The sequence below is a fragment of the Sus scrofa genome, chromosome 3 (assembly GCF_054392235.1).
Source record: "Sus scrofa isolate SSC_HxYL_T2T_F1_AM1 chromosome 3, Sscrofa_HxYL_maternal_Yorkshire_Landrace_v2.0, whole genome shotgun sequence".
Taxonomy (NCBI): domain Eukaryota; kingdom Metazoa; phylum Chordata; class Mammalia; order Artiodactyla; family Suidae; genus Sus; species Sus scrofa.
In genome coordinates, this window is record NC_139385.1 from 105,172,256 (window position 1) to 105,200,114 (window position 27,859).

General features: G+C 49.5%; 1 protein-coding gene and 1 long non-coding RNA gene across 3 annotated transcripts in view; one reads left to right on the top strand and one right to left on the bottom strand.

The window, feature by feature from the left end:
- Nucleotides 1–544: 544 nt before the first annotated feature.
- LOC110260017 (uncharacterized) overlaps nucleotides 545–27,859 on the bottom strand; it is a 45,667-nt gene continuing 18,352 nt past the window's right edge. The window contains exons 2-3 of one of the 2 annotated variants that reach the window (XR_014841995.1): nucleotides 18,393–18,851; nucleotides 545–1,946 (exon numbers count right to left, since the gene is read on the bottom strand). This is a non-coding gene — a long non-coding RNA (uncharacterized LOC110260017). Of the gene's footprint in view, nucleotides 1,947–16,436; nucleotides 18,852–27,859 lie in introns of those variants that run through there. The other variant, XR_014841994.1, reaches the window with a different exon arrangement.
- The window catches only part of KCNK12 (potassium two pore domain channel subfamily K member 12), a 51,112-nt gene continuing 27,433 nt past the window's right edge, over nucleotides 4,181–27,859 (top strand). The window contains exon 1 of the mRNA XM_005674606.4: nucleotides 4,181–5,195. Coding sequence (XP_005674663.2) covers nucleotides 4,805–5,195 — 391 coding nt within the window. The 5' untranslated portion in view covers nucleotides 4,181–4,804. The remainder of the gene's footprint in view (nucleotides 5,196–27,859) is intronic.

The following is a 27,859-nucleotide window of genomic DNA, read 5'->3' on the forward strand; positions in this document are numbered from 1 at the left end:
TGGGACTTCTGTTTTGTTTTATTTTTCTCTTTCTGCCTTTTCTAGGGCCACTCCTATGGCATATGGAGGTTCCCAGGCTAGGGGTCCAATTGGAGCTATAGCCACCGGCCTACGCCAGAGCCACAACAACTCGGGATCTGAGCCACGTCTGCAACCCCCACACCACAGCTCACAGCAACGCCAGATCCTCAACCCACCAAGCAAGGTCAGGGATCAAACCCGCAACCTCACGGTTCCTAGTCGGATTCGTTAACCACTGCGCCACCACCCGAACTCCCCTGGGACATTTTGAATTTGCTACTTGGAATGTAGAATTTTTCATCAAAATGTTACCAACACAGATTAATTTTTATGAGAAAGTACTTTGTGGTGCAAACTCCTTAATTCAAGTTTAATTTCATAATTAATTTTCTCTTTAGCACAGCTCAACTCTTCCTATTTTTTCTTGTTTTTTTATTTTAGAGAAATGTATTTCTTGGGATAAGTTCTTTTCTATTTCCATTTTTTTTTTCAATAAAGATTGGCTTGATTAGTTGCATTTGTATTTTTTTGTTAACAGCTTTATTGAGACATAATTCCCATACCATACAATTCACACATTTAAAATGTACACTTTGATGCTTTTTAGTATATTCACAGAGCTGTGCAATCATCGCCACAATCAATTTCAGAATATTTTTATCACCCTCAAAAGAAATCTCATACTCATTAGCAGTCACTCCCATTCCTCCTCAATCCCCCAGCCCTAACCAACCACTAAATTACTAGGTCTTTATGGAGTTTCCTATTCTGGACATTTGATACAAATGAAATCATACATTACGTCATCTTTTGTGACTGGCTTCTTTCACTTAGGATAACACTTTCAAGATTCATTCATGTTGTAGCATGAAGCAGTAGTTCAGTCCTTTTTATTGCTGAATATTTCATTGTATGGATATATCCCATTAGACTGATCTATTGATAAGTTGATGGACATATGGGTTGTTTCCACTTTTTGGCTCTTAAGAATAATGCTGCTATGAACACCCACATACAAGTTTTTGCATGAATGTTATGTTTTAATTTATCTTGGGTATAAATACCTAGAAGTGGAATCATCAAATGATTGCATCTGACCTTACCTAATTTTCCTGGTTAGCACTCCTGCCATTGTGTTTCCTTTTACAAAATAAAGACAGTAAGAGAGAGAGAGAAGGGCTATACCTGTTCGTGTGTCTGGTCTGAAGTTCTTAAGGGCATGGCAGAATCAAATGATACACAGTTGAAATGATGGCAATCAAAGTGGTTGGATCAAAATATCCTACAAAGGAAACGTTCTCTGGAAGGAAAAAAGGTCTAACCTGAGTTGAACTGCACTTATGAAGAGTTGGAGAAGAAGAGAAAGAAGAAGACTTTCCAGCAGGGGCCATAGCAAAAGCAAAGTGCTGGTGATTGGGCTGAGTATGGAGTACTTGAGAAATAAGCAGCAAGTAGTGGCAGACGAAGTTGGAATGATTTGCGAGAATCACATCATCAAGGGCTTTGAAGGGCAGTTGCAAAGGTTTAAAGACTAAGTTTTATAGCTTTGAAGGAACCATTGGAGACTGTGGTCTAGGGTCATCAGTCACATGATCAGATCAAATGGGCATGACCAGGGCAATGATGGGGAGGGGCGGGCAGGGCAGACTGAAGCAGGGACACATATGTGATGGCAAGGCCCCATTCTTTGGAGGTTATTGCAGCAATTCAGCACTGAAGTAAAGGCTTTGAAGATAGCCAGCTGGAAGCCAGTGACTTATACTGATTTAGTGGGCAAAAGCAGCATTCATCATGGCGCTGCTTCCCCAAAGGACCTGTGCCTATGTTCAGGGAACTCATCATTTCCCTATTATATAAACTGATTAGGTCATTCGGAGCCGAGATTGATGCCAGGGGTTTGCTACTAATCAAGCTAGAATAACAAGCTGGAGGACAAGGCAGGCCATCTGCCAACTGGGCAAGGAGTAGGTCCAGAGGCACAGAACACTGCAGCAATGCACCCTGTCCCTGCCCTGGGAATCTGGGCAAAGAAAACCACTGAGAGATCTGGCAATGCCCTTCAGCTGCATCTGGAGACTCCAGGGCCAACTCCTGGAACAACACTTCTAGGACTTCTGTCAGAGCTGAGTCAAGTGGAATATGGCCCTGGAGGTCCATGGCTGGGCTGTCCTCCCTGCCTGTAGGAGCTTGTAGAAATGGGGGTATGGTAGGGATGGGAGAACAGGCAGAGGTGACACCAGCGGTGAGCCCAGGGGAGGCATAGGCTTGGAGAGGATACTTCAAGTGCATTTTGCCAATAATAATAGTCTGCAATGGCAATAATTTGTGTTTACATAAGGCTCCAGCTGTGCTCCAGAAAGAGGAGGAGGGGGCTCTATGTTCTCAGTGATTGAGACTTTCTGCCCCTCACACAGACTCCCCCGTCCATTTCTGAGCAGATCACTGCAAAACTAACCACATGACACCCAGTACCAGTAAGGCTGGTTTTGACTGTGGTGGGGGTGAAGCCTCTTCCATTTATCCCTTCCCTAACACAAAGGGGAGTACAATTGGCTCCATCTATAAACGGAAGTAGAATTTCTTGGAAGATCCAACTGTGCCCTGGTTTGGGAAAATCAACATCCCAAGTTAGATGCCTTTTAGCTTCTGGACAGCTCTCTTGCCCTGCACCCCCATCCCCCAGCCTCTAGTCTCCACATCCAGGCACTGGGTCAGAAAGACTGGGTTTTCAGCCCTTGAAATGCTCCATGAATAGCGGAGGCTTGGTTAGGAGCCACACTGGGTCCCCTGATGCCTAGGGGACTGATGATGCTACTATTTTGGGTTGACCTTAGCTTGAGTGTTTTCTACGGTGGAGGCCAAACAGTCCGAGATTTGGGGTGAGGGGCCAGCGCTGGATTTTGTCACAGTTCACCCACCTAGGGTATATAAGACAGTCTCTATCATTATCTTCACTTTCTGCTATCTGTATCGTCTCATAATCATCATCAGGGTCCCCCTCTCTGGAAGGGGGGTGGACAGAGAAGGGGCTAGCTGCCAGAAGAGGATGGTTTTCTGTCTGTATGAAGGGTGTTCCTCGATCCAGAACTTAGAGATCCAGGTAAAGCTGGACTGAATCCGGCAGAGAGCTCCCTTTGTAAGGCCGACCCTCCCCCCCGCGGTGTTTCCCTGTTGCCGCGAGGCAGAGGGGGCGACGGTTTCCTCCCCGCACACCCCAGCGCTCAAGAACAGAGCTTTCCCGCCGCCGGCCTTGGAAGCCGGCTAGTGAGCTCCCCCTACACCTCCTCTACCCACGCGGCTGCAGCCAGGTTCTTATTCAGGGTCCCCACCCTGGGCCCGAGGGCTAGGGACCTGGGGTGGCGAGAGGGGATCCAGCATCTGGGTGGCCTCCTCCCTGCCGCACCTTGGTACCCCACTCGCGCTTGACTCCTCCCCCGCCTCTATTCCGCAGCGTCCCCGCCCTGTCAGCACTCTGCTTCTGCGACCGCACCTGCCTGAGGGGTTAAGGGGAACACATGAGAGGTAGAAAGGGACACAGAGGCTTTGGGGGGCACAGCGCATCAGGGTGACCCGCTCGTGTCCGCCGCGGGTCCCCGCAGCCCCAGCGCCGCCCGCCCCACGGCTGCGGCACCGATGCGCTGTCCGCGGTGCTGACGCCGGCCGCCCGTTCAGTCGGGAGGGGGAGGAGACTCCCTCATTCCCTGGCAGCCCGGATCCGGGTGACCCCCACCCCCACTCCGAAGCGGGATCGTTTCCCCCAAAGGAACCCTCCGAGACCTGGCGCCGTGTATGGATCAGGGAGAAGAAGCGAGCGAATGGGAACTTAAACTTCAGAGTGGAGCTGGAGAACCCGGTGTCGGGGGATTAGTGTGGTTCGGCCTCCAGCACCTGAGACCTCAGGGCACCATCAAGTTGAGCAAAGTTTGATGTTAGCTTGGACATAGGGATGGATGCAGGAGCCGAAGCGCAGGGAGGGACCGGACGGGGTTCCCTGGCGGGGTGGTAGCCAGCACCGCAGTCCGGACACCTGCTTCCATGCCCCGCATTAGTGCCTCCAGCACTACCGGGAGGCGTCGCAGCAGCCCAACTCCCCACCCCTTCCCTCCCTTCCTGACTCCCCACCCCTCCAACACCCCGCCCCGGGCTCCAGTGACTCCGCCTCTCCGTGCCGGGCGGCTCTCTGGCTGGAGCTGGAAACGGAGCGCTTCCCCGGACTCCGCTCGGTTCCGAGGCTCGGAAGCCGACGCCGCCAGCTCAAGCCCGGGGGCGGGAGCTGGACTGCCCGCGAAGCCTGTGCCAGCGAGCAGCTGAACCTGGAAAGCCTCATGGGACGCCCCGGGGGTCTCTCTTCGTGCCCTGTTGCCACGTCCCAGTTCTAGGCGCCCGGGCTCTACAGCCCGCCCCGCCCGCAGCCCGCGGCCTGTCTGCAGAGGAGTATGAGGCCGGGGGCCCCGCGGACGCCGGCCACAAGGCGGCAGGGGCCTAGCTTCAGACCCCCGCGCCCGAGGGCTGTGGGTGAGGAACCTCGGGAGCCCTCCAGGCGTCGGGGCGCGGAGAGGAGAGCCCCAACTCGGGCGCCCGAAGGGCCGCGGGACCCGTGTGCGGCCTGAGCGCCGAGGAGGAGGCGGAGGCGCCCCGCCGTCCGGGCTCTGGAGGAGGCGGCGAGGGGCTCCGCGGCAGCCCCCGACTCCTGGCCACCATCCTCACGCTTCTGCTCCCGCCGGGGGGATGTCGCGGCCCGGGCCCCGAGCGCCGCCCCGGCCCCGGGGCTGAGCTCCGGACCATGTCCTCCCGCAGCCCCCGGCCCCCGCCCCGCCGCTGCCGCCGCCGCCTGCCGCGCCCCTCCTGCTGCTGCTGCTGCTGCCGCCGCTCGCACCTCAACGAGGACACGGGCCGCTTCGTGCTGCTGGCGGCGCTCATCGGCCTCTACCTGGTGGCGGGCGCCACGGTCTTCTCGGCGCTCGAGAGCCCGGGCGAGGCGGAGGCGAGGGCGCGCTGGGGCGCCACGCTGCGCAACTTCAGCGCGGCGCACGGCGTGGCGGAGCCGGAGCTGCGCGCCTTCCTCCGGCACTACGAGGCCGCGCTGGCCGCCGGCGTCCGGGCCGACGCGCTGCGCCCGCGTTGGGACTTTCCCGGCGCCTTCTACTTCGTGGGCACCGTGGTATCGACCATAGGTGAGCGGCGCGCCTTGCGCGCGACTTTCCTCTCCGCGCGTTTCACCTGCCGCCTGTTCCATTGCCCCGGGTTCAACCGTGTCCCTCCTTCTGATGCCCGGTTGCCTACTTTCATCTCGCCCTCTCCTCCGCTCCCGTCCCGTCCTCCTGCCCCTGTCTCTCTTTACTGGCTTTCGGCGGGGGCGGTGGCCTGAAAGGCCCATCTTTGGCGCTCACCTTGCAGTGACTGCCTGGCGGAGAGGTCGAACGGGGAGAACCCTCACCCCGGCGCTGGGCAGACCCGGGGCCGCCCCCGCTCCAGCACTTGCCAACTGCGTGGCCTAACCGCTTGTGCCTCAGTTTTCGCCTCTAAAAAAATGACTTGGGAAAACATGTATCAAGGGCCTGCTGCTTTCTTATTTTTCACGCCCCCTGGTCCTGCGTTTTCTTATCCAGGTGATTTGGAAAGCTCCTTCTTGCTCCACTCACGGCGTTTTTAATCTCCTTTCCCTTCTTCATCCTTCTTTTAGCACGCATTTTCTCTGAGCCCTTTAGCTCTTTTACCCTGGGGAAGGCGACCGCTTTCTCCAGACTCAGCCCTAAACTCCTTCCCACGTTTTTTCTACATGATCCACTACCCTCTCCCAAAAGAAAGGCCCATTAGACTTGGAGAGGGGACTTTCGCCGCTCTTGCTCTGGGCCCCTCTCGGTTTTTTCCCCTTACTCCCTCTACCCCACTCCAACTTCCCCTCCAATTTCTTGACCTCTCTTCTTTGTTACCTTGCCGTCTTTGCCAACCAGTAGTGGCACCAAGGGGTAGCTTGGTGCAGGGGGTAGTTCCTCTATACTTTCCATCATCCCTTCCTTTTATTTTTGGTGAAACAATTCATGATTTGGACACTGTACAAACAATGCTGTGGGAATATTCCTTGAAGCCCCCACCTCCTTTCACCCCTCCTCTGAGCGTCTTCTGTAGAGATTCTGGAACAACTGCTCCCCACTCTACCCAGTTTCACTCTTTCTTCTTCTCACCCACTTTCCCCATCCCCCTTTCCTTGGGACCTGGGTGTCATGTGAAACAGCCCTCCTCCCCTGACTGCCTAGAGTGCAGAATGAATACAAGATTTTCACTTTGGCGAGACTTTGTGTGTGCCCCATCCATTTACATTCTGGAGTCCCAGAATGGAAGAAGGCAATTGGTTGGTCATGAACTAGTCACCCCAAGGCACTGTTTCCTGGTGGTAGTTTTGGAGGAGGCGGCAGCTGGGTTCACTAGGCTGAGAGGTGAGGGATTTCATTGGCACAGCTGCTGTGGGTGGGTTTGGGGCTGGTTTGGTATGCCAGCTTAGAGAGGGGGCATGGACTAAGTGACCAGTGTAAGCTGTTGCAGATGGCTGCTGGGAAGCAGAAAGACCGCATCCATGTGCAGAAGATGAGCAGCTCTCTGCACGTATATGTATAGTCTATGAAAGAGCTTCCTTTCAATGAATTTTCATGTGTCATGTTTGATCTGATGACTTTAAATAGAAAAGGCAAATATGGCCCAAGTCCAAAGCACACACAAATTGGATAAAAATATCCTTTAAAAGCTATATCATGTTGTTATGGTGATTGAAGATATAAAATGACCCCCTTTTTAAAAAATCCCCTTTTAAGAGCTGCATCAAGTTGCTATAGCAACTAGAGTTTTTTTTTTTTAAGTGCTTTAAAAGTGCTAAAGACGCCTAGTCCGGGAAGATGACATCATGTGTTCATAGCTCATTATTGATTAGTGCTCTTCCTCTTGTAAACACACCCTTTGCTTTTACCTAGAGGCTCACCTGTGTGCAAACTGGGCAGCCACAACATTTCTTTCCCATTGATGGGCTCTGACTTTGGCTTCCTAATGGAATCCTCCAGCTAAAGGGAAAGGCAATAGCAAGTGTCCCCTTCCCCTGTGGTCATGAGTCCATCCAAATGGGGCCTCATTCCACTGACCTGTGGTCTCTGTTCCTCTCTGATGAGTTCCCATCAGTGTTTCATTCACTGCCCAGCCATGACTTCTAAAGCTTCTCTCAGCTCTTTGCACAAAATCAAGTCTGCATGTTGGCAAATTGTTCCAAGCCTGAGCCTTTAATCTACTGGCAGAATTGGCCGTTCCTCAGTCAAGCAGACTTTCATGATTTGTGTTTTGGGATGTAGGCAAGTGTAGGAGGGCTACGCTGAAGCTTTTGGCTGTTTTACAAATGACCCAGCACATTGTTTCCAAAATCTGCTGCAGGGAAACATTTATCTCTGAAAGGTGCTGCACTCAGGGACCAGAATCAGCCTGTGGACAGCTCAGCATTGAACTAGCCTTTTGCAGGCATGCCAGGAGAGCCACACAAGGAGCAGGGTCTCTGTTCAGTTATCCACTGCTATCGTGGTCTGGGGCAGTGCTCCAAATCGGTCACTTCTGTCAGTCAGACAGGTTTTGCTGAATCCCGAAGTAGCATGATTGTTTTCAGCCTTCTCTTGCAAAATGTACTTGGATGAGATTTAAGGAAAGACCTACATATGTCAGTTTCTCTTCTGCTTATATAGTTTCTTTGCCTTGAATGCCCTGAGTCTTCAGAGACAATTATTATTATTACTGGTGCGTTTATGGATATATAGTGGCTCAGGGAGCCAAAGCTGAGTCCAAAATGGGCATTCAGGGTTCTCTATCTGCTACCTCATCCCAGCGATGAGAAAAATTAGCATGCCTTCAGTTTTATTTGATCAGTGAATACCACAGTGTGTTCAGTCTGTGCAGCAGTGTGGACGTTTCTTTTTGTGTTGTGTAGACCCAGCTAAATGATTCATCTAGACGTTAGTGTAGAAAACGCTTCCTTCCAGAGTTCCCATTGTGGCTCAGCAGTAATGAACCCGACTAGCATCCATGAGGACGCCAGTTTAATCCCTGGCCTTACTTAGTGGGTTAAAGATCCAGCGTTGCCGTGAGCTGCAGTGTAGGTCTCAGAGAGAGCTCAGATCTGGCGTTGCTGTGGCTGTGATATAGGCCAGCAGCTGCAGCTCAGATTCGACCCCTAGCCTGGGATCTGCCATATGCCACGATGTGGCCCTAAAAAGAAAAAAAAGAAAAAAAAAGAATGAAAGAAAACTCTTCCTTCTTTCTTCCCATAAATATGATACAGTGTATATATCAGGCTCCAGTACTGTATGCTGAAAGGTTAGAACTTATTCTGTAAGGCAAAGGTTCAAGCATATTCTAACAAGAGCAGTTGGATTGCAGTGTTCTTGGGCATCACATCTTGGCTAGCCTCACTAACGATGATTGGAACCAGGAGGGGTCCTTTGATCCAGTCCCATGTGGCTCAGAGTGTTAAGAGACCTGTCTCAGGTCACAGTTAATTATGTGTTCGGCTGCATCCAGAATCCAAGTTATGTAGTGTTTGTTCTACCAGTTTCATTCGTCTAACTGGTAAGCACATTCTTGTTTGAAGCTGAAGTATTTATAGTGGGTGTGTGTGTCTGTGTATCTGACACCGCACACAGGGCTGAGCAGGAGGATTGGTCTGTTGGTTGAGCCAACAGTTGATTAAGTCCAGAGAAAACTTGAAGGATCAGACACATCTCAGAGGTCAGACAGACTAGAAGCATCTGGTAAGTCGTAGACAGCTGAGAAGGCAAGAGCCAGTACCAAAACGTCAGAGACAGGAGGGCCCAGCAAGTAGGAGACATTTGGGTAAACTTTGGTCCAAGAACTCTCTGCCTTTGTGTGTGTGTGTGTGTGTGTGTGTGTGTGAGCATGCGTGCATGCGTGTGTGTACGTGGAGGAGAGGAAAGGGCAGAAATGGGCCTTCAGCCAGAGGGAGACAGAAGAAAAGTTCACTCGTGGCCATGTGCACTCAATGTTATATGAAATGTCATGACAAGATGGAATATTTCTCCTGACATTTGGCTTGAACAGGGCCCCATGTCCAGAGTGAGGTAATTCGCAGCTGTGTAGACACACATGTGTGTCCATAGGACACAAACCCAGTGAGAAGATTTGCTGTTGATTGTTCGGTGGTAGTCAAGGCTGAATTGAAAGTCAATCTGAATAGCTCAAGCTAAGTGAAAATCCACTCTGTGGTCTAAATTATTCATATTGATTGCTTACACTAAACCGAAATCCTGGGCAATGATTATTTCTCCCGTTTATGCTATGTGACATATTCCTAAGGGGTTGAAATCAAGTTTGTTTGGATGTAAATGCATCCGTTTATTCGTTCCTCCGTTTCACAATATCCAAGGCAAGCATCACTCATAACCATGCATGTGTGGCCTTCGGCATGTTGTTATCTGCATCTCCTGTGATTACATGAACCCCTAAAGATAAAGACAGTGGCTTATGTTCGTTTAGGACTAAACAGTGTTCTTGCAGGCAGTCTCTAGCTCAGCGATACTCAAACAATCCAAAGAATATTAATCCATGATTTCACCTCCTAAAGGATGGTTTTATTGGTTTGCTTTGAAAAGATTAAAAGGAAACTTCTCCAGTGGGGTTTTAATTATGCAACGGCTGTCAGATTTACACATAGGGGAGAATATATTTAAAAGTCTCTCTCAAATGGCAGCCTGATATAAACAGAAATATTTTTACTTCCTTTTATTAGGTTTTCTGGCAGCGTATTTTAGCTATAAAGCTGAAACCATGCCGCTATAGACGGGATGGTGTAGGTATGAGAGATGTCACTTTTGGCACTGCATAATTTAGCTTGCTACTTTCAGAATTAGGCATACTTAATTATTCAGCTGCGAGATTAGTAACGAGTCCTAACTTTTTTCTTCTTTAACATGGAGTTTTAGAAACGTTTTTGCTTCAAAGGAACCTAAGACATTATAGGACCGAAATGTCATTACCACATTTACATTTGGTTTTCTTCGGACATGTATGTAGTCCAGCTGGAGGTGGCTCTGATGCCGGGAGTGAAATACATCACCCAGAAGGAGAGGAGCATCTTTGCTCGCTTATTCTCTCATCAGCTATTTTTTTATATATGTATGGGAAGATGATGCTGTGGTAACTTTGAAGGACATTTAGGGAGGGAAAAACATCCAGCATTAGATTTGAAGCTCTAGATGGAGAGCAAAGAAATGCATTCTGTTCATGGCTCTGTCCTCAGCACCCAGCACCAGGCTCAGCACATTGTAAATGCTCAATAATTATAATAACTCAGAATACTCTGCCCTAACACAACTGTTTTCTTTTCCCCTGTAGTTCTTTGTCACACTGTTTGTAGGCAAAAGAAAGGGAACGAATTGATGAAGTGCTGAGCTGCTTTTGGTAACATTTTATCATCCGCGTTGTTTCCATGTCTCCACATGCCCTTCCCGTACTAATTTTAGTGGGTGCGTAATATTTTATCTAATTGATAAATTGATGTCTGTAACGGACTGCCCCTATTGCTGGGTACCTAGGCATGGTTCCCAGGTTTGGGGGACTATTTCGAGTAAGGCCAGAGGGATCATCTTTATGCAGCTGGCCCTTTCTTTATACAATATTTCCTTGGGTTAAATTCCCAGCAGTGAAACTGACAGTCAGGGGACACTGAAACTTCATGGCTTGGGGGGCCAGTCCCTTTGGAGCGAAGGACTGTCTGATCTCTCCTCAGCTGAGCCTACAACCTCCACAAAGCCTAGAAGAGACTGGACTGTGACCTAGCTAACTGGTCCATGGAAACAGGCCACAGATCCACTTGGTTTTCGCCAGGATCGCACTCAGTCCCGGGGCTGAACTGACCCCTCAACAAGGCTGTGGCTTCAAGCATCTTTAGTCTCCCTTTCTTTGGAGAGAGCCTCATCCTCTGGGAAATCTTGGATGAATGGAGAAGGTCAGGAAGGAAAACAGGAGCAGATCCCTGGTCATCAAAGACAGAGGAAGGGTACCTGGACCCTCCTCCTCCTGTCTCCCACATTCCCAGGGATGTCACTCCTGGGCCAAGACAGCCTTCTTCCTTTAGTCCTGACTCTGCCCAAGGACCCCAGCCTGAACTGGCCCAGAATTGTGCCACCTGGAGCAAAGACCTACCTCCAGAGTACTCTAGCTGGATAGTGCCATAAAGTCCTCCAGAACTTTCCCCAAGCATTTAGATCATTTTGTCGACAAAAGCCAACAAGCAGCCCAGCACAGAACCCAGAGGGTAGTTGAGCTGCTCTGACTGGGGGGAAGGAGCTGGAGCCCCACCCATCAGGCCTCCCCCTGGATGCCATGCACCCTCCAAGGCTTCTCAGAGGAGCCCTAGAGCTCCTCCAAGACCAACCTGAAGAAGGCTAACTTAGCCTTGTTCCTCATTTTACATAGGTTCCGAGAAGGAGAGAGGTTGTCCAAGGTTGCACAGCAAGTCAGAACGGCATTTGCTGAGAGCTGGAGCTGACCCAGGGCCTGCCTGTGTGGATTCTGAGGTCCTTGAGCTCTCAGGCTGCCTTGGAAGAGTTTCCTGAATACAATCTCAGTACCTCCGCCCACCCCTCTTTCATACACACTCACACTGCCCAAATGATGGGACAAGGACAAGATCCAGACATGGCTCTTCTGAGCAGATAGCAGACTTCCCAGACAGGGTGAAAGTCAAGTCATAAATCAAGGACAAAGGGGGAGGAGCTTGGAGGGAGGAGGGGAGGGCATCTGAGGAGCAGCCAAGTGCCTTGGAGAGGTCCCCCAGGGAGAAGCTCCTGCTCCATCTGAAGGTGGTGGTGGAACCTTAGGTCTGTGTTTGAAGGTGGAGCTCAGCATCCCCACCCCACTACAGCGGGACTCTCCATGCCCTTGTAAGGCAACCTCAGATTCAGAGGAGCTGAGACAGAGTGAAAAGCCACTGTGTTCCTAGGTTCAACCCCAGCCCTGGGTCTTTCCCAGTCTCCCAAGCCCTCCCCTTGTCCAGCTTCCCAGGATCCAGTGCTCCGCCAGGGGCTGTCCGCCAGCAAACCAGAACATGTGTGGGGCTGGCTGAGGTGGGGGCGCTGGGCAGTCTCAGCCTCTGATCGCACCTGGGGTCCATGGCAGGGTTTCTACGAAGGAAAGGGTGCGGGGGCAGAGGACTTTCCACGGGATTGAGAAAGTACAGGGGACGTGCTGGTAGAGAGAGAGTGAGAACTGAAGCCCCTTGGTCCCCACCCTCAGCCGGCTCTTGGCTGCCACCACGGCTGTCAGGCTCTAGCCCAGGAATTTCTGTCCTAAACCAGGTCCTCCCTAGCCAAATGTCAGGTCTAACTTTTCTTAGGGGAAGGTAGGCCTCCTCTTCCAGCAGCCAGCGTCTCTGGTGGTGGTTGCTCTGGACCCCATCTGTGAGTGTCGCCCTCCTCCCTGGGCTTGGGCAACCCCAGCTCACTCGCAGGTCAGTGGGGAAGGGCGTCCCAGGGCCCTATGAAGGATTGGGCTCTAGGGGACCCGCTCTGTCTGCCTCCCCCAGATCCCAGAGGACAACCCCAGGTGACCCCGGCTGGCACTTCCAGAATCTTGTAATTTAAGTTTTACAGTGTCCAGATACAATGTCATTATTCTCGCAGTAGCAGATATCATGGACCAGGAAGGCAGCATAGCAACAGAGCAGTGCTTCTTCAACGATAAAGTGCATGCGAATCACCAAGCTCTTTGCAAAGTGCAGGTTTCTGTTCAGTAGGTCTGGGTGGGACCTAAGACTCTGCATTCCTCACAAGCTCCCAGGGATGCCCGTATTCTCAGTTCCCAGACTGCACTGGGCGGAGCAAGGGTGTAGAGAAGCAGCAGCGAGTCGGGGACTGGCAGCCTGGACCCGCTCTGCCCTTCCCTGGCTGCAGGTAGAACACCTCAGCACATGGGGCCTCAGTGTCTCCATTCCTAAAAGCAGTGCCGGGGTCATTGGGTCCCTTCCAGCTCTGATGTTCTCATATCTGGGAAGAGTATTCGCTCACATCCTCTGGCGCAGTTTAGCGCAGGCTACATGCACCGAGTCCACAGACTGAGTCCTGGTCCCAGTTCTGCCACGTACTAGCCTTGTGCTTCTGGTGAGAGGATATGCCTCTTTTTACCCCAGTCTCCTCCTCTGTAAAGGGGGGAAAACCATGCTTCCTGCCCCGTGGGTGACTGAGCTACTCTGTGTATGCGGCACCTGACAAGCCCTGGGAAAGCATCAGCTCCTTGGGACCTGGTGAGCCTGGTTGGCGAGCCCTGCGCTGCCTGCCTGCCTGCGGGGAGGGACACCAAGGTGCAGTTCATCCCCGAACCACCACTCTGTGTGTGACCTTCTGGGTCTCGGCCACCCCTGCAGTGTGACATCTGCCACCCTCTTTTCCGCTGTCTCTGAGCGTGGTGCTCTCCTTCATTGTCACATAATTGGCCTGGGGGTAGGGTGCTTTTCAAAATGCATTTTCTTTGGTTTCTCAATGAGAATGTCTTTTTTGTTGTTGTTGTCTTTTTGCCATTTCTAGGGCCACTCCCGCAGCATACGGAGGTTCCCAGGCTAGGGGTCGAATCGGAGCTGTAGCCACCGGCCTACGCCACAGCCACAGCAACTCGGGATCCGAGACGCATCTGCAACCTACACCACAGCTCACGGCAACGCCAGATCCTTAACCCACTGAGCAAGACCAGGGATCGAACCCACAACCTTATGGATCGAACCCACAACCTTATGGTTCCTAGTCAGATTCGTTAATCACTGAGCCACGATGGGAACTCCTCAATGAGAACGTCTTAATTGGTCCTCACGTGTGTGCTCTTTCATCTTTTTTAAGGACATATTTGGTGAATAACTTAGTGATTGAGGGGTGGTTTAGACCATGTCTCCTGGTGCAGCTCTGGTCCCCACCCCCAGGGCAGAGCCCCAGGGAGCCACACCCCTACCCCCACCTCTGGGTTTAATGGGCTGGGGAGCTTGGGAGATGGTGGAGCTGAGACCAACAGAGAGGCCAGGTGTGGCTGAAGTCACGCTTCTTTGAGGTGGATCTAGTGCTGGGACCACAGGTGGAGGGGCTGCAGGGCGGCACTGAGGCAAACAGCCCCATTGTGGGTGGGAGCCTGGGTGCTGCTCCAGGTTCCCAGACCCAAACCTCGCCTACACCCTTCACCCTGGGCTACTGCAGCTCCCGGGTGGGTGGAGAAAGCATCCCCAGCCCTAGGGCAGGACTGCAAAGGGCCAGGCCCAGTACACTCCCCTCTCTAGCCTCCACCATGTCAGCAGCCAGGGCCTTTGTTCTAGGGAGCGAGAGGGACAGATGTCCTCTCTGATTGTCACTCCCCCCGCCCACAAACACACACATGTTGTGCTTGCCTGTTTACTGAGTTTTACCCATGTTTACTCAGGAACCTCCCCCAAACCCTAGGTCAGCAAAGAGGATGGTATTATCCCACTTCATAGATGAAGAGACAGGTTCAGAGAGGGTAAGTGACTTGCCTGGGGTCACACAGCAAGGGAGTCAATTGCAAGAGAGAGGATTCAGGGCTCCTGACTGTATAGCATTCTCCCTGCCACCCCTGAGCCTTGCATGACCGCAGAGGGGGCACGAATCACAGCCCAGTCTGGGGTCTGCTGGGTCAGAGGGGACAGAGGAGGTGAACAGGAGGAATCATCAGCAAGGGCCCAAGCACAGCTTTGGGATTTGAATTTGGCTGTGCTGTGCTCACTGTTGCCCCAGGGGCTACGCTGAGCTGAGGGCTGCCTGCTTTACCATCCATCCCAATGCTGTGCCCTTTGTGAGCGAGGCTGCGGGCAGGCAGGAGAGGGTGGGCGAGCATGGTGCTTCATGCAGAGCTCTCTAGAACCCTGGGAGCTGCATTGATGGGCACCTTGGGGGCCCACTGCGCCAAGCCCCTGCCCAGAGAAAGGAGCCTCATAACCTGAGGGCCCTCAGCCTGGCACTTGGGATAGCAGCAGTGGGCATGCAGAGGTGGAAACAGAAAAGCTAATGACCAGAAGGTCTGCACTTGCACACTCGGGCCAGGGAAGTCTGGGGACACGGCCAGCTCAGGACTGTCCAAGGTCATGTCCTGGAGGCAAACCCACACACTGGGGGAACGCGTGAAACCTGCAAGCCAAGCACCTGGAAGTGCAGCCCCATCTCTAGCCACTCCTAACTTCTGGCCCATCCCCGCTCCTCCCCAGCCTCCCCCGCCTCCCCCACAGCCCCATCCCTGAACTCTAGGCATCTTCAGCCTCCTGGCCATTACTCATGCTGTCTTCTCCACCTGGACTGCTCTGCCCTCTCTCTGCACTTTCCACCAAGGGAATCCAGCCGTCAAGGCACAGCTCAAGTGAGGCCACTAGAGCAAGACCCTCTTGGAGCTCCTCTTACTGCCCCAGACATGTGGTCGTTATCTCTTTCTAGGTCCGTTTCCCTGGCAATAAGGCCAGCCTCTGGTCAGTGGCATAAGGGATGTCAGAAACTGGCATGGGACCTGGCACTTAGTAGGTGTCCTTTCTCCTTCCTCCAGGCCAGGAGCTCTGTCTTAGTAGTGCCCGTCACAGCTAGGATGAATGACAGTAATAGCCATATGGCAGCAGCCATGCACTGAATGACTACTATGAAGTGGGCACTGTGAGTGGAGATGGAGATAATTAAAAAGCAAAGAGGTAGTTTCTGCAAAGCATGGAGCATAGGGCTTGGCACAGAGTAGGTAATTAATCAACATATGTTGAATGGATGGAATGAATAAGTGAGTGTGAATAACTGAAAACCTTGGACTGCTGCAAATAATAAAGAGAGAGTGGAAAAAGCTGGGCCCAGGCTGGGCTCCAGGAACCTCCCAGCACCTCCCGCTCCCTCCCTGCCCTGTGGAGCCCGAGGGGCTGGCTGTGCACTGGCCCTTGTGCTGGGCCATTGGTTTAGCGATCTCTCAGAGGCTGGCAGGTGTGCAGCAGACAGACAGCTCATTCTGGCTGGGGCTCCCCTGGCTGACAGGGCTGTCTCCGTGGCTCTCTGAGTCAGCTGGGTCCTTGTCCTGCCCTGCCTGGGGCCCAGCAGAATTACTAGAGTGAAACCCAAACTAGATGATTCTGAGCCTCAGTCCCCAGCAGTGGTGGGGAAAGTGCAGTCTTGGAACAATGAGGCCAGGGTTCTGGTCCCAGCTCTCCCACCAGCTCAGAAGCCCCATCTGGCCCCGGCCTTGGCAGCAGCCCTCAGCCACAAGGAAGCCCTACTGAATTCTGCCTCTCAGCCCAATAGTTCCCCCTTCTCTATCACCAGCTCACAGCACATCCCTTAGAAAGCAGATATTGACACTGTAAATCAGCTATAATGGAAAAAATAGAAATCATTGTAAGCAAAAAAAGAAAGCAGATATTGGTTCAGAAATTAGAAGTTTTATCAGTGACTAAATGCAATTCCACAAATCTGGAAAACCAGCCCTACTCACACAGCCCAGTACTATCACGATGCCTCCAAAAATACTCGGGGAATCTTTCATTGGAATGGGGTGTCCCAGCTCTCTGGAAAGTTACAGTTGAGATAAACACAAGCCCCAAATCGTACTCCGCGTGACTTCTCCTTAATCCTTTCCAAATGGCCACGATCTCATTCCCTTGCTGCCAAGTGTTCTGAATTCTGAGCGCCTCGTGGTGAGCTGCTCACACCAGGACCTGCCAGAAAAGCTGCAGGGACAGCCCAGGCCAGAGAGGGAAGAACAAAACTCTGCCCATGTCCAGGGCACCTGCAGGGCCTGACCCTGCCGGTACTTGGGAGCCTGTCTCTTCTGTTCTCTGCTTGTCACCGGCCTTGGCACACGGGAGGGGCTCCGTGAATACATGTGGAATGCACATAAATGTGAATAACTGGCCCTTTCTGAGATTTTTCAGCTCTACCTAGGTGCCTGTCTAAGAAAAAGTAAAATATGAAAATCTCCACGTACATATCAGGTAATGATTCGCTTTGTAAAAGAAAGCTTCAGTTTGTGAAGGGCTTCTATAAGCAGCCAGGTACCATCATCCATTTAAAGCGAGATGCGATCTGCAGTCAGTATGTCAGGAACCCAGCAGGTGTATTCAGTCCCCTTGACTGCCATTGCCACCATCACACAGATCCCTAAGGCAGCGCCTTCTCTAATGTCAAGTGGTTCTGGTCAAATGAGTGAGCAATACACATGACCCAGTGGGCAGTTCGGAAGCGTCTATGACGAGCTGCCATGGGTGGTGTGCCTTGTATGGACTGGAGTTGTCCAAGTCCGCTGGAGCAGACCAGCTGTTGGAGCATATGCCCAGTGTATGCAAAGGGCCTTATAAAGCTCCTCCGTGTGCATTGTTCAGCCAGGCAGGTGGATACTGTACCTGTCTCCGTTTTAAGAATGAAGACATCTGCACCACCAAGAGACAGTGTGCAGTGTGACAGAGTGGTTAGGGACAGGGACTGAGGACGGTGGCCTGGGTTAGAATTTCAGCTCTGTCCTTCAGCAGCAGGGCTGCCAATAAACACCTCCTGCTCATTCCCTGAAAAAGTCCAGCTCCCGGCCTTTCTCTCCACCCCTCTCCAGTCCCCCAGAAAAGACCCATCCCAGACCAGCCTCACATTCTTTGGCCGTCTCATCTATAGCAATGTTTTTCTCTGTCCCACTCGAGCAGGTACTCTGTTCTACCCCTGAAGCTCTCACCTTCTGACCACTACCTCTATCCTTCCAGCTCTCATCCTCTGTTGCCCCAGTATAGTATTCCTTGGACCCCAAACCTGCAGTCTCACTGATGCTTTCATCTTCTTGGAACCCTCATTTCTTTTCTAATCCAGTATGGACTCACTCCTTCAGCAAGGACCCGTAACATCCTTGCCCCTTCCCTGCCCTGTGCGCCCCACTGGAACCATCAGAATGCCGGCTTTCCACCTCTTCCTTCCCTGTGCCCCAGCTACTACCTGTGGCTGGAGGAAACCATACAAAGATACTAACCGATCCAACTTTAAATCAGTGACCTTGGAGACCAGCTGAACACACTGTGCTGGCAGATCCTCCTACTACCTTCCTAATCTATCAGTTCACCACTGATCCCCCCTCTTCCCACCTCCAGCCTCCCATACCCCTCACTCTCTGCTCACATGTCCTTGAGAAAATAAAAGTAATCAGACAGGGACTCTCTTATCTTTACAACCCCAAATCTATTTATCACAGAGCTGCCTCTCCTTTATGACAGCAGATGGACTGTCCACTTTCAAATGCTTGCTTCAGTGGGTCCTACCCCCTCTGACTTTCTCAAAGATTTTGCATCTGCCATTCCCTACCCCATGCATTGTGTGTCTGTCCTCCATCATTATGCGAACATGCTGTATTTTCTTCCTTCTTGAAAGACCCCTCCCTTGACCCCAGTATCACCGTCCCACTACCTCCCACTTCTCTGCCCCTCTTTACAGGAAAACTTCTCAAAAGAGCAGTCAGCATCTCCCTTCTTCCCCTGGATCCACATCAATCAGGAGTCCAACCCTACATTTCCAGAGAGTCTACTCTTACAAGATCCTCCATGGCTTCCTTTCTGCAAATCCAGTGATGACGTCCCTGTCCTCATCTTGCTTGCATCTCAGCAACATTTGACACCACCGGCCATTCCTACCTGAAATTGTCTTTTCTCTTGGCTTCTGAGACATCACGCTCTCCTTGATCTTCACTGGCTGCTGTCTGGGTCCTTTGCTGAATTCCCTCCTCTGTGTGATCTCTTGTTGGAGGCCCCATACTGTCCTCAGACCTTTCTCCCTGGATCATCTCTCCAAACAATGTCATTTCACCTGTACAAAAGAAAAAAAGTTTTTTTTTCTCTATCCTCTTATGTTCTGTCTCTGGAGTCCTGCAAATTAAACTGACAAAGGCAGATTAACATAAGAAAAGGCTTATTATGTATGCCTAAAGAGGCCTTGTAGAAAACAGTTGAAGATCTGAAGAAGCAGTTGAGCCTGAGGCTAATATACCATTTTAACAAAGAGCAATAAATTTTGGCAGAGTGACAAAGACAAGGCAAAGAGGATTGGGCTTCTAGGGGTGGTAACTTGGGAGGTTAAAATATGGGGGACACTAATGGAAGATAAGGATTGTTTTAATAAGTTTTGTTGTGCAGGCTTGATCTCCTGCAATCTTGGGGTAAAAAGATGTCTCTGGAGATTAAGAGTTATTCTTCTCCTCCCGGTGTAGTTAAGGGAAGGGGGGACACTTCGCAAAGGAAAATTTACACCCTACATTTGGGCAGATAGGAAGGGTAGACAGCTTTTTCTTTTTCTTTCTTTCTTTCTTTTTTTTTTTTGTCTTTTTAGGGCCGTACCCGTGGCATATGGAAGTTCCCAGGCTAGGGGTCAAATCGGAGTTACAGCTGCTGGCCTACACCACAGCCACAGCAACACCAGATCTGAGCTGCATCTGCAACCTACACCACATCTCACAGCAACACTGGATCCTTAACCCACTGAGAGAGGCCAGGTATCATACCCGCATCCTCACGGATGTGAGTCAGATTCATTTCAGCTGTGCCACAATGGGAACTCCTAGACAGCTCTTTCTGCATTGCTCTTTCTCTATTGCTTCCAGCTCAAAATAATCCTTATGCCAAAGATGCATATTTTGGGCTGACATTCTCTGATCCCCTTCATACTCCATGGCTTTAAGCCCCACTTATCTGCTGATGGCTTCCCGTGAATAACCCCAGTCTTCTGCACTATGCTTCAAGACCATAGGTCCAACAGCCCGCTTGACATCGCCACGTGGATGTCTAGTGTGTGTCGAAACTTAAAAAGACCAAGATAGAACTCTTGATTTCTGCCCTACTCCAGTCTTCCTCATCTCAATAAAGGGTACCGTCCTGAGGAGCTGTCCTGATTCCTCTTTCTAATCTTCCATATTCATCATCAAATCCTGTGCAGCTCAATCTGCAACATGCATTTCAATTCCATCCCCCTGTCACCATGGCCACCCCTGCTGGTCTACTCTGATCACAACCATTGCATGTTGCTGGGGCAACTAAATCCCATCTTCTAACTGATCCTCCAGCTTACTCACTGCTTCTTGACAACCTCTTTTCCAAAGATATCCTTAAAAGTATAAATCAGTCAAGTCTTTCCATTACTTGAAATCCACCAATGACTTGCTGTTGCAGGAAATCTGACTCCTCACCATGACCTGCAAGGCCCTGTGTGACCTGGCCCTGCCCTCTTTCAGCCTCACTGGTACTGCTCTCCCCTTTGCTCAACTTATTACAGGCAGACTAGACTTATTAGACCTCAGGGCATGTGTATTTGCTGTTCCTGCTTCTCGGAGCCCTGCTCCCTGGATCTTGGGCATCTCTGACTTCCCAAGGTCTAAAACTAAAATGTTACCCCTTGAGGAGCTTTCTCTAACCACCTAAGTAATGTCCCCCACTTCTCGCTGGTCGCCGTCTGTCCATCACGCTACTATCGTATTAGAGGATGTACCACTTTCCTCATTCATCCAGTTCCTGTATTTACTTGTTTGTTGCCTGACCTCTAGCCACTCGCTGCTTCCTGAGAACAGGGGTCTTATCTCCTCAGCCACAGTTACATTCCCAGTACCTAGCACAGCACCTGGTGTTTGTTGAACAAATGAACAAACTTCCAAAGCTTCTGTTTTAACACCTATACGATGGGAGCAATAGTGCCGATCTCACACAGTTGATGGGAGAATTATTTGACCCCATGAATATAAGGTGCTTCGTCTGGCCATGGCATCTAATAAGCACTCTAATGCGAGCTAGTGTTTGTAGTGATAGTTTGGCTGAGGTCACATAATGAATGGCAGAGCTGGACTCCGAGTCCTTTGCTCATTCCAGTGTGTCTAATGCCACCTCTTGGGTTGCAGCGTGGTCTGGGGAGCAGTTGAGTGAGGCCAGGACCAGCCTGCCTTAGGCATGTTGAAAAGCAACAACACGTAAAACTGCCTTAATCAGTTTAGGTCATATCGGAGAGCCTTGAAAGCCGGGCAGAAATGTCCAGACTTGGCCTGGGGAGCAATAAGGAGCCATTACATGTTCTTGAGCAGGAGTGATGATGAGTGTTTGAGAAGAGCATTCTGGCTGATTAGTCACTATAAAGTTATGCCATTAAATCTGGCAATCTAGTTAGTCTAAATTGTCGGTCTCTAGACTGCCTGGAAACAACCAGATAATTGTGAAGTCCCTTGTTTTGGCTGTTCACTTTGAACATTTAAATCAGCCCACTACCAGCTGTCCCCTTCAGTGTATGGGAAGCTTATGTGTCTCCATAGGTGGCTAATCCTTGGAGAATATGTACTTAGTTTGTAATATTCAGCTCTGAACGGCTGTATGATTCCAGACTCATTCAAAAAGATTGCCAATGTGTATTGTTTCTTTGTGAGCTCTAAGTGGCTCATGATATATGATAGCTCTAATTTTATTTTATAGCTGCTGGTGTACACACTTGGAACAAAGAGTTAGCAGAATTTGGCACGTTTGACTTAGCAGCTGTGTACAAATCTTTCTCACAATGATGTCTGCCTTATGGGGTCGTGGGGAGGAGCCCAAGTCAGAGGCGAAGGGTCAATAATGTTTGTTCATTTGTCTATGTGGCAGCCCAGGATGCTGCCTATTTGTGTGCAGAGTGATCTGGGCGGAGGGGGCTAGGGTTAGGGGTCAGGGATCCCTAGAAGAGGAAGCATGAGAGATGATTTCAGGAGCCACATGGCAGGATCTAGTGGCAGGCACTCAACATGACTCAGTAGATCTCTGGTAATCTTGGGTCTCAATCTCTGTTCCTCTCCCATTTCTTGACTTCAAGATCACACAAGAAGATCCAGGGAAAGCGGCTGACCGTGGGCCTGGGAATCTCTATGATACATCCAGAGGTCTATGTGTTCATCTAATAATGGGAGGAAAGGACTTGAGGATGCTGCAGCCACACAGGATGTGGGGAGTGAAGTCAGGCTGAGGCTGGAGGAGAAGGCTCCTCCTCCAAAGCTGGGTTCAACAAGGCAGCCCTCCCCTCCCTGCCCAGAGGTTGCTGAGGGCAGCCTCCTATGCCCTGCAGGTGACAAAGGCACTGGGAGAGGATGGCCTGAGTGCAACAGAGGTATGTGTGTAGCAATGACCTTGCTTTATGGCATCTTTGTCCCTAGCGTCACCTTCACTTTCTTCTAAATCCTTGGTTTATATCTTTTTAAAATGTCTTTTCCATAAAATGTCTTCTTCTTTTATAGCTGTTTATGGCAGAAGGGCACCCAAGCTTTGGACTCAGAGCTGAGTACTCTGATTAATTAATTCCCAGTTCCTAACCCTCCCCTCTCCCCAGGACTGAGCAGAGAGAAAAGAGCTGATGCAGACCCTGCAGGAGGGGGACCCAATTCTCTGCACAATGTAATCAAATGAGCCAGCATCTTCAAAGCCCCTGGCTGTTCTTTCTTGTAATTTTTCCAGGATTTCCAACCCCAGAGTGGTGCCACTGTAGTGACACACATGTCATTTAGAGCTCCTCCCAGCCCCATTGAGCTATGAACAGGGCAGCCTGTGGTTAGAGCTAAATCTTCAGCCAACAGCTTGCCTTCCCTAAAACTGGCACCAAAATGTGTTTATGCATCAAGGAGTCCAGAACAAACTTGAGGTATGGATGCAGTGTGTGTGTGTGACTGATTTCACACTCTACCTACCACAGTGAACAAGTTGACAAAGTACCACTATATGCAGCTAACATTGAAGTTGGGGGAGGCAGTCAATCCACAAATAAGTGAGTGTGAGATAGTGACAAAAAATGCTACAAAAAGAAAAAGATAACAGAGTGGAGAGTGATGGAAGTGGTAGTGATTTTCTTTTATAGGGTAATCTGAAATGGTCTCTGATGACCCTTAGCAAAGACATCGTGTGAAGCAAAGGAGCAAGCTATGTGGTTACCAGGAGGAAGAGTCAAGGTCACTAAGTAGGAGCTTGCATGGTTTGTTGGAGGAGCAGCAAGGAGGTCAGTGTGGCTGGAATAGTGTTTGATGGAGGGTCAAATGGGAGAGTGTTAGAATGTGAAGTCAGAACAGTAGCCAAGGACTAGATCAAATAGGGTCTGTGGGCCATGGTTAAGACTTTCAGATTTTCCTCTGCATGAAATGGGGGCCAGTGGAGGGTTGGAGAAGAGGAGTGAGATGAACTTAAATGTATAGGGAAGCAAATGTAGAAGCGTGGGAACCAGTAAGAGGCTTTTGAAATATTCCAGGTGAGATATGATTGTGACTTAGACAAGAGCATGATGGCCAGTGCCAGGGAAAAGTGATTAAATCTTTTAGAGTATCTTTCAGAAAAGATATATTCACTGGGTATAGAAATCTAGGTTGAAGGGATGTTTTTTGTTTTTTTTTAAATTTCAGCAGTTTAAAGATTGATCCCTGGTTTGCATAGTTCCTGACAAGAAGTCTTAGGATTTTTATCATTCTTTATGAGTAAGTAATGTGCCTTTTTTCCTCTGGCTTTTAAATTTTTAAAAAAATTTTTTTGGCCACGGTGTGCAGTGACTTGATGTGGGATCTCATTTCCCAGACCAGGGATTGAACACTCTGTTGCAGTGATGAAAACACCAAGTCCTAACCACTAGACCACCCAGGGAACTCCCCTCTCTGGCTGCTTTTAAGATTTTCTCTTCACCCCTGACGTTCAGCAATTGAGTCTGATGTGCCTCAGTATAGTTTTTTGTGTGTGTTTATACTACTTGGGGCTTATTGAATTTTTTGTATCTGCATGTTTATAAATTTTATTAACTTTGAAAAAATTTTGGCCGCTATTTCTTCAACTAGTCTTTATCTCCGTCATCTTTTTGGACTCCAATTAGACAACCTGATACTGTTTCCCAGGTAACAGGCTTTTATTTTGCTTTTTTATTCTTCAGTCTTTTTTCTCCCTCGCTGTGCTTCATTTTGGAAAGTTCTTATTGCTATGTCTTCGGGTTCAATATTTTTATTTTATTTTATTTTTTTGTAGCATCTAATCTACTGTTCATTCTATCTGGTGAAATTTTCATTTCAAATATTCTTTCTCTCTAGACCTTCCACTTAATTCTTTTTTAATCTTTCCATTTTTCTCAATACATCCATCTTTTCCTTCAAATCCTTGAGCACTCTTACTATATTTATAACAGCTGTTTAACTGTCTTTACTATAATTCCCTAATCCCTGCCATTCCTGGGTCTGTTTCTTTTGAAAGTCCTTGAAACAGGACTTTCCTCCTGTTTATGGATTGCATGTTCCTTCTTCTTTGCATGTGTGATAACTTTTTTCACTAGAGACCAGAACATTATATTTTACATTTTCAGTGCTTAAATAGGGTTGGACTCTGTTAGGGCAGACAGTTAAGCTACTGATAGATAAGTTTGATCTTTTCCAGGCTTGTTTTTAAGCTTTTTAAAGTCAGATCTAAAAGAGCCTTTTCCCTGGGACTATTAGCCACAGTATTAGGACATCACCATTCTGGGGCTCTACTGAATGCCTTGTATATTCACTAAAACCACCCCACCCTGGCTGGTGGGGGCTTAGGTGATTCCTGGCTCTGAGAGCTCTGGGAATTGCTTGGCTTACAGGGCTTTGGCAACTGTTCTTTTCTACAAGTTTTTTTTTGGGTTTTTTTTTTTTTTTTTCCCTCTTGGTCTTGAGGAGTTTCACCCTACACCTGCACAGACTGTTATTCAGCCAAAGATTCAGGGGAACCCCTACACAGATTCTAGGGCTCTTTCTCCTAGTAGTTCCTTCATCTTCAGTACACTACCCTCCAGCTCTGCCTGTTATGGGTTACTGACTTGTCCTCCTGGAATTTCAGTCCCTGTTTCCTTAATCCAGTGGTACTGCTGGGTTCCGGAGCCCCAGTCCCTCTACTGCTGCCTGAAAATTGCCTCCAGGTGGAAAACAAGGGCTCTCCAGGGCCCATAATCCTGTACCTATTTTCCAGTGTCAGAAAATAATTATTTTATAAGTTGGGTCTAGTTTCCTAGCCATTTATGTTGGGAAAGAAGTCTGGGTCCAGCTCTTCCCTTATGGTCTGAAGCAAAAAGTGGTTAGATTCTGGATCTATGTTGAAGGTAGAGTGGCAGGATTTGCTAATGGATCAGATTTAGAATATGAGATAAAGAAAAGAATCAAAAAAGGACTCCTAAGATTTTTGACCTTAGCAACTGGCAGGATGGACTTGCCAGTTTACCAAGATAAGAAAAGCATTAGAACCAAAGGGGGGTAATTGGGAGGGAGATAAAAACTGAGAGCTAGGCTGTAAAAATATTGGAGATTACTTTTAGGCTTCAGACTGGATGTCAGATAGGCAGTTGGGGCTGATATGCAAATTAAGGATTTGTGAGTCTATGGACTACTTGTTCTTAACCCTGGCCCCAATGATATTAAAATCACTTAAGAAACTTAAAAAAAAAAAAATCAAGGCTAATTGACCTTAGGCTAATTGTATCTGAATCTTGGAGGATCAGGCCTGGGATTTTATTTTTTGTTTTGTTTTGTTTTGTTTTAGGGCCGCACTCACAGCCCAGGAGGTTCCTGGGCTAGGGGTCAAATCAGAGCTATAGCTGCTGGCCTATACCACAGCCACGGCAACATCAGATCTGAGCTGAGTCTGCAACCTACACCACAGCTCACAGGAATGCCAGATCCATAACCCACTGAGCGAGGACAGGGATCAAACCCACAATCTCATAGTTCCTAGTCAGATTTGTTTGCTGTACCACAACAGGAACTCCAGGAGTTGATATTTTTAAAAGTTCTCTAGATGATTCTAATGTACAGGCAAGGATGAGAGCCACTCTCTAAGTGTTAGTTAAAGGCCTACCAGACATCAGCTAGGATAGTGTTCTCAACCCTGGCCGCATGTTAAAATTACCTGGGGCGCCCAGGTTTTCTCCCCTGCCCTATACCACGCCACCTCCTGCCAGTCCAACTGCATCATAGTCTCTGGAGGTGAGGCTTAGGTTTTTGTATTTTGTTAAACTCCTTGGGTAATTCCAACATATAGTCCAGGTTGCAAGCACGGAGTCCTAGGGTGTACTTGCGGGACCTGGAAGAGGAGTGATCTATGGATGAAGACTTAGTGGTCTTGCAAATGAAGAAGGGATGAGCTGGGGGAAAACTGAGCTGGCGGGAGAAAGCTCAGGCTTTCCTCAGACATCTGAGCCATGGCAGTCCACTCACATTTAAGAATCAGACTTGGGAGTTCTTGCTGTGGTGCCCTGGGATCGGCAGCATCCCTGGAGAGCACTGGGATGCAGGTTCGATCCCTGGCCTGGCACAGTGGGTTGCAGCATAGGTTGCAACTGCAGCTTGGATATAATTCCTGGCCCTGGGAACTCCATCTGCCGTGGGATGGCCAAAAAAGGAAAAAAAAAAAAAAATTAAAAAAAAAAAAAAAGAATCAGAATTGAAACTCAGGCCAGAAGCTCACTGTGCACAGGTGGGGCTTGTGGACTCAAACTTCTCTTTAGGCGAGGCAGTTAGCAGCCAGCCATCATCTGGGTGGTGTTGCCCAGACCCACGTCTCTGCTGGGCTCTTTGGGGCAGTTTGTCTCCCATCCCTCCCTCTCTGAGCTGCATCCATCTTCACCAGTCACCACTCTTTCCCCTGCCGTCCACCTTCCCAAGGTCTGCGCAAATTCCTCATCCCCTGGAAATCACCCTCCCCATCCTCAGCGTTTGGTCCTTTGCATCCCTCTGCCATCATTATGATCGATTCTTAGGGAGGGAGAGCGGATAAGATCACGTGATTAGAGGATCGTTTAAATCAGTAGTCTCCCAGCATTTTTAAATGTGAGGATCACGTTAACAGCGAGAGAGATTTTTACAGAACCCAGCAGACAGAAGTCACATATAATTCCAGTATCCATTCATTTATAGGAAAAATACATATTGACACACAGAGTCCTCCAAACTAAGTCAGAACCCCCCTCCTTTTTTTTTGTCTCTTTAGGGCCACACCCACGGCATATGGAAGTTCCCAGGCTAGAGGTCAAATCAGAGCTGTAGCTACTCGTCTACACCACAGCAACACAGGATCCGAGCTGCGTCTGCGACCTATACCACAGATCATGGCAACGCCAGATCCTTAACCCACTGAGTGAGGCCAGGGATCAAGCCTGTGTCCTCATGGGTGCTAGTCAGGTTCATTTCCTCTGAGCCACGATGGGAACTCGCAGTTGTGAACAAAATGCGTTTTTTCCTTATCATGAAACCATTTACATGTTTGGAAACCAATAGCACAGGCACGTAGGAGAAAGTTATGACAGCTGAGGACAATACTCACTGAACAAATCAATTCAGATGCCTTTGCAATCATTGCAGAGTCATAGGAGTCCAAGTGCAAGACGGAACCCAGGGCTCTCGGTCCTGGGAGGCCATTGGAAGGTTTTGAATCCGGGAGGGGCTGTTTCCTTTGCAGCTGTTCACTGTGGGTCCATGTTCTCTTTCTCTGGGAGATTAATGTGGGGCAGATTCCCCCCCAAGAGGGTTCATAGGTACTGCCAGCTGGCCTCTCGAGCGAATTATTTCCCCGAAGGAAGCAAAAGAAGCTTACTGAAATTCAACCTGGGCTTTTAGTCATTCTTCCACCTTCCTCTTCTCCATTCTTCCTTCTGTCCTATCTTTAGAAACTCTGTGTCTTGTTCTCTGACAGTGAGCACCAGTGGTCACCCTTTCCAAGCCCCATGCTAAGAGCTTTTCACACTTTGTCATCTCCTGTAATCCCCATCACCTCCTGCGGAAGTAGGTACCATTCATGCGCTCACTTTGCAGATGAGGAAATCCAAGCAGAAAGAAGTTCAGT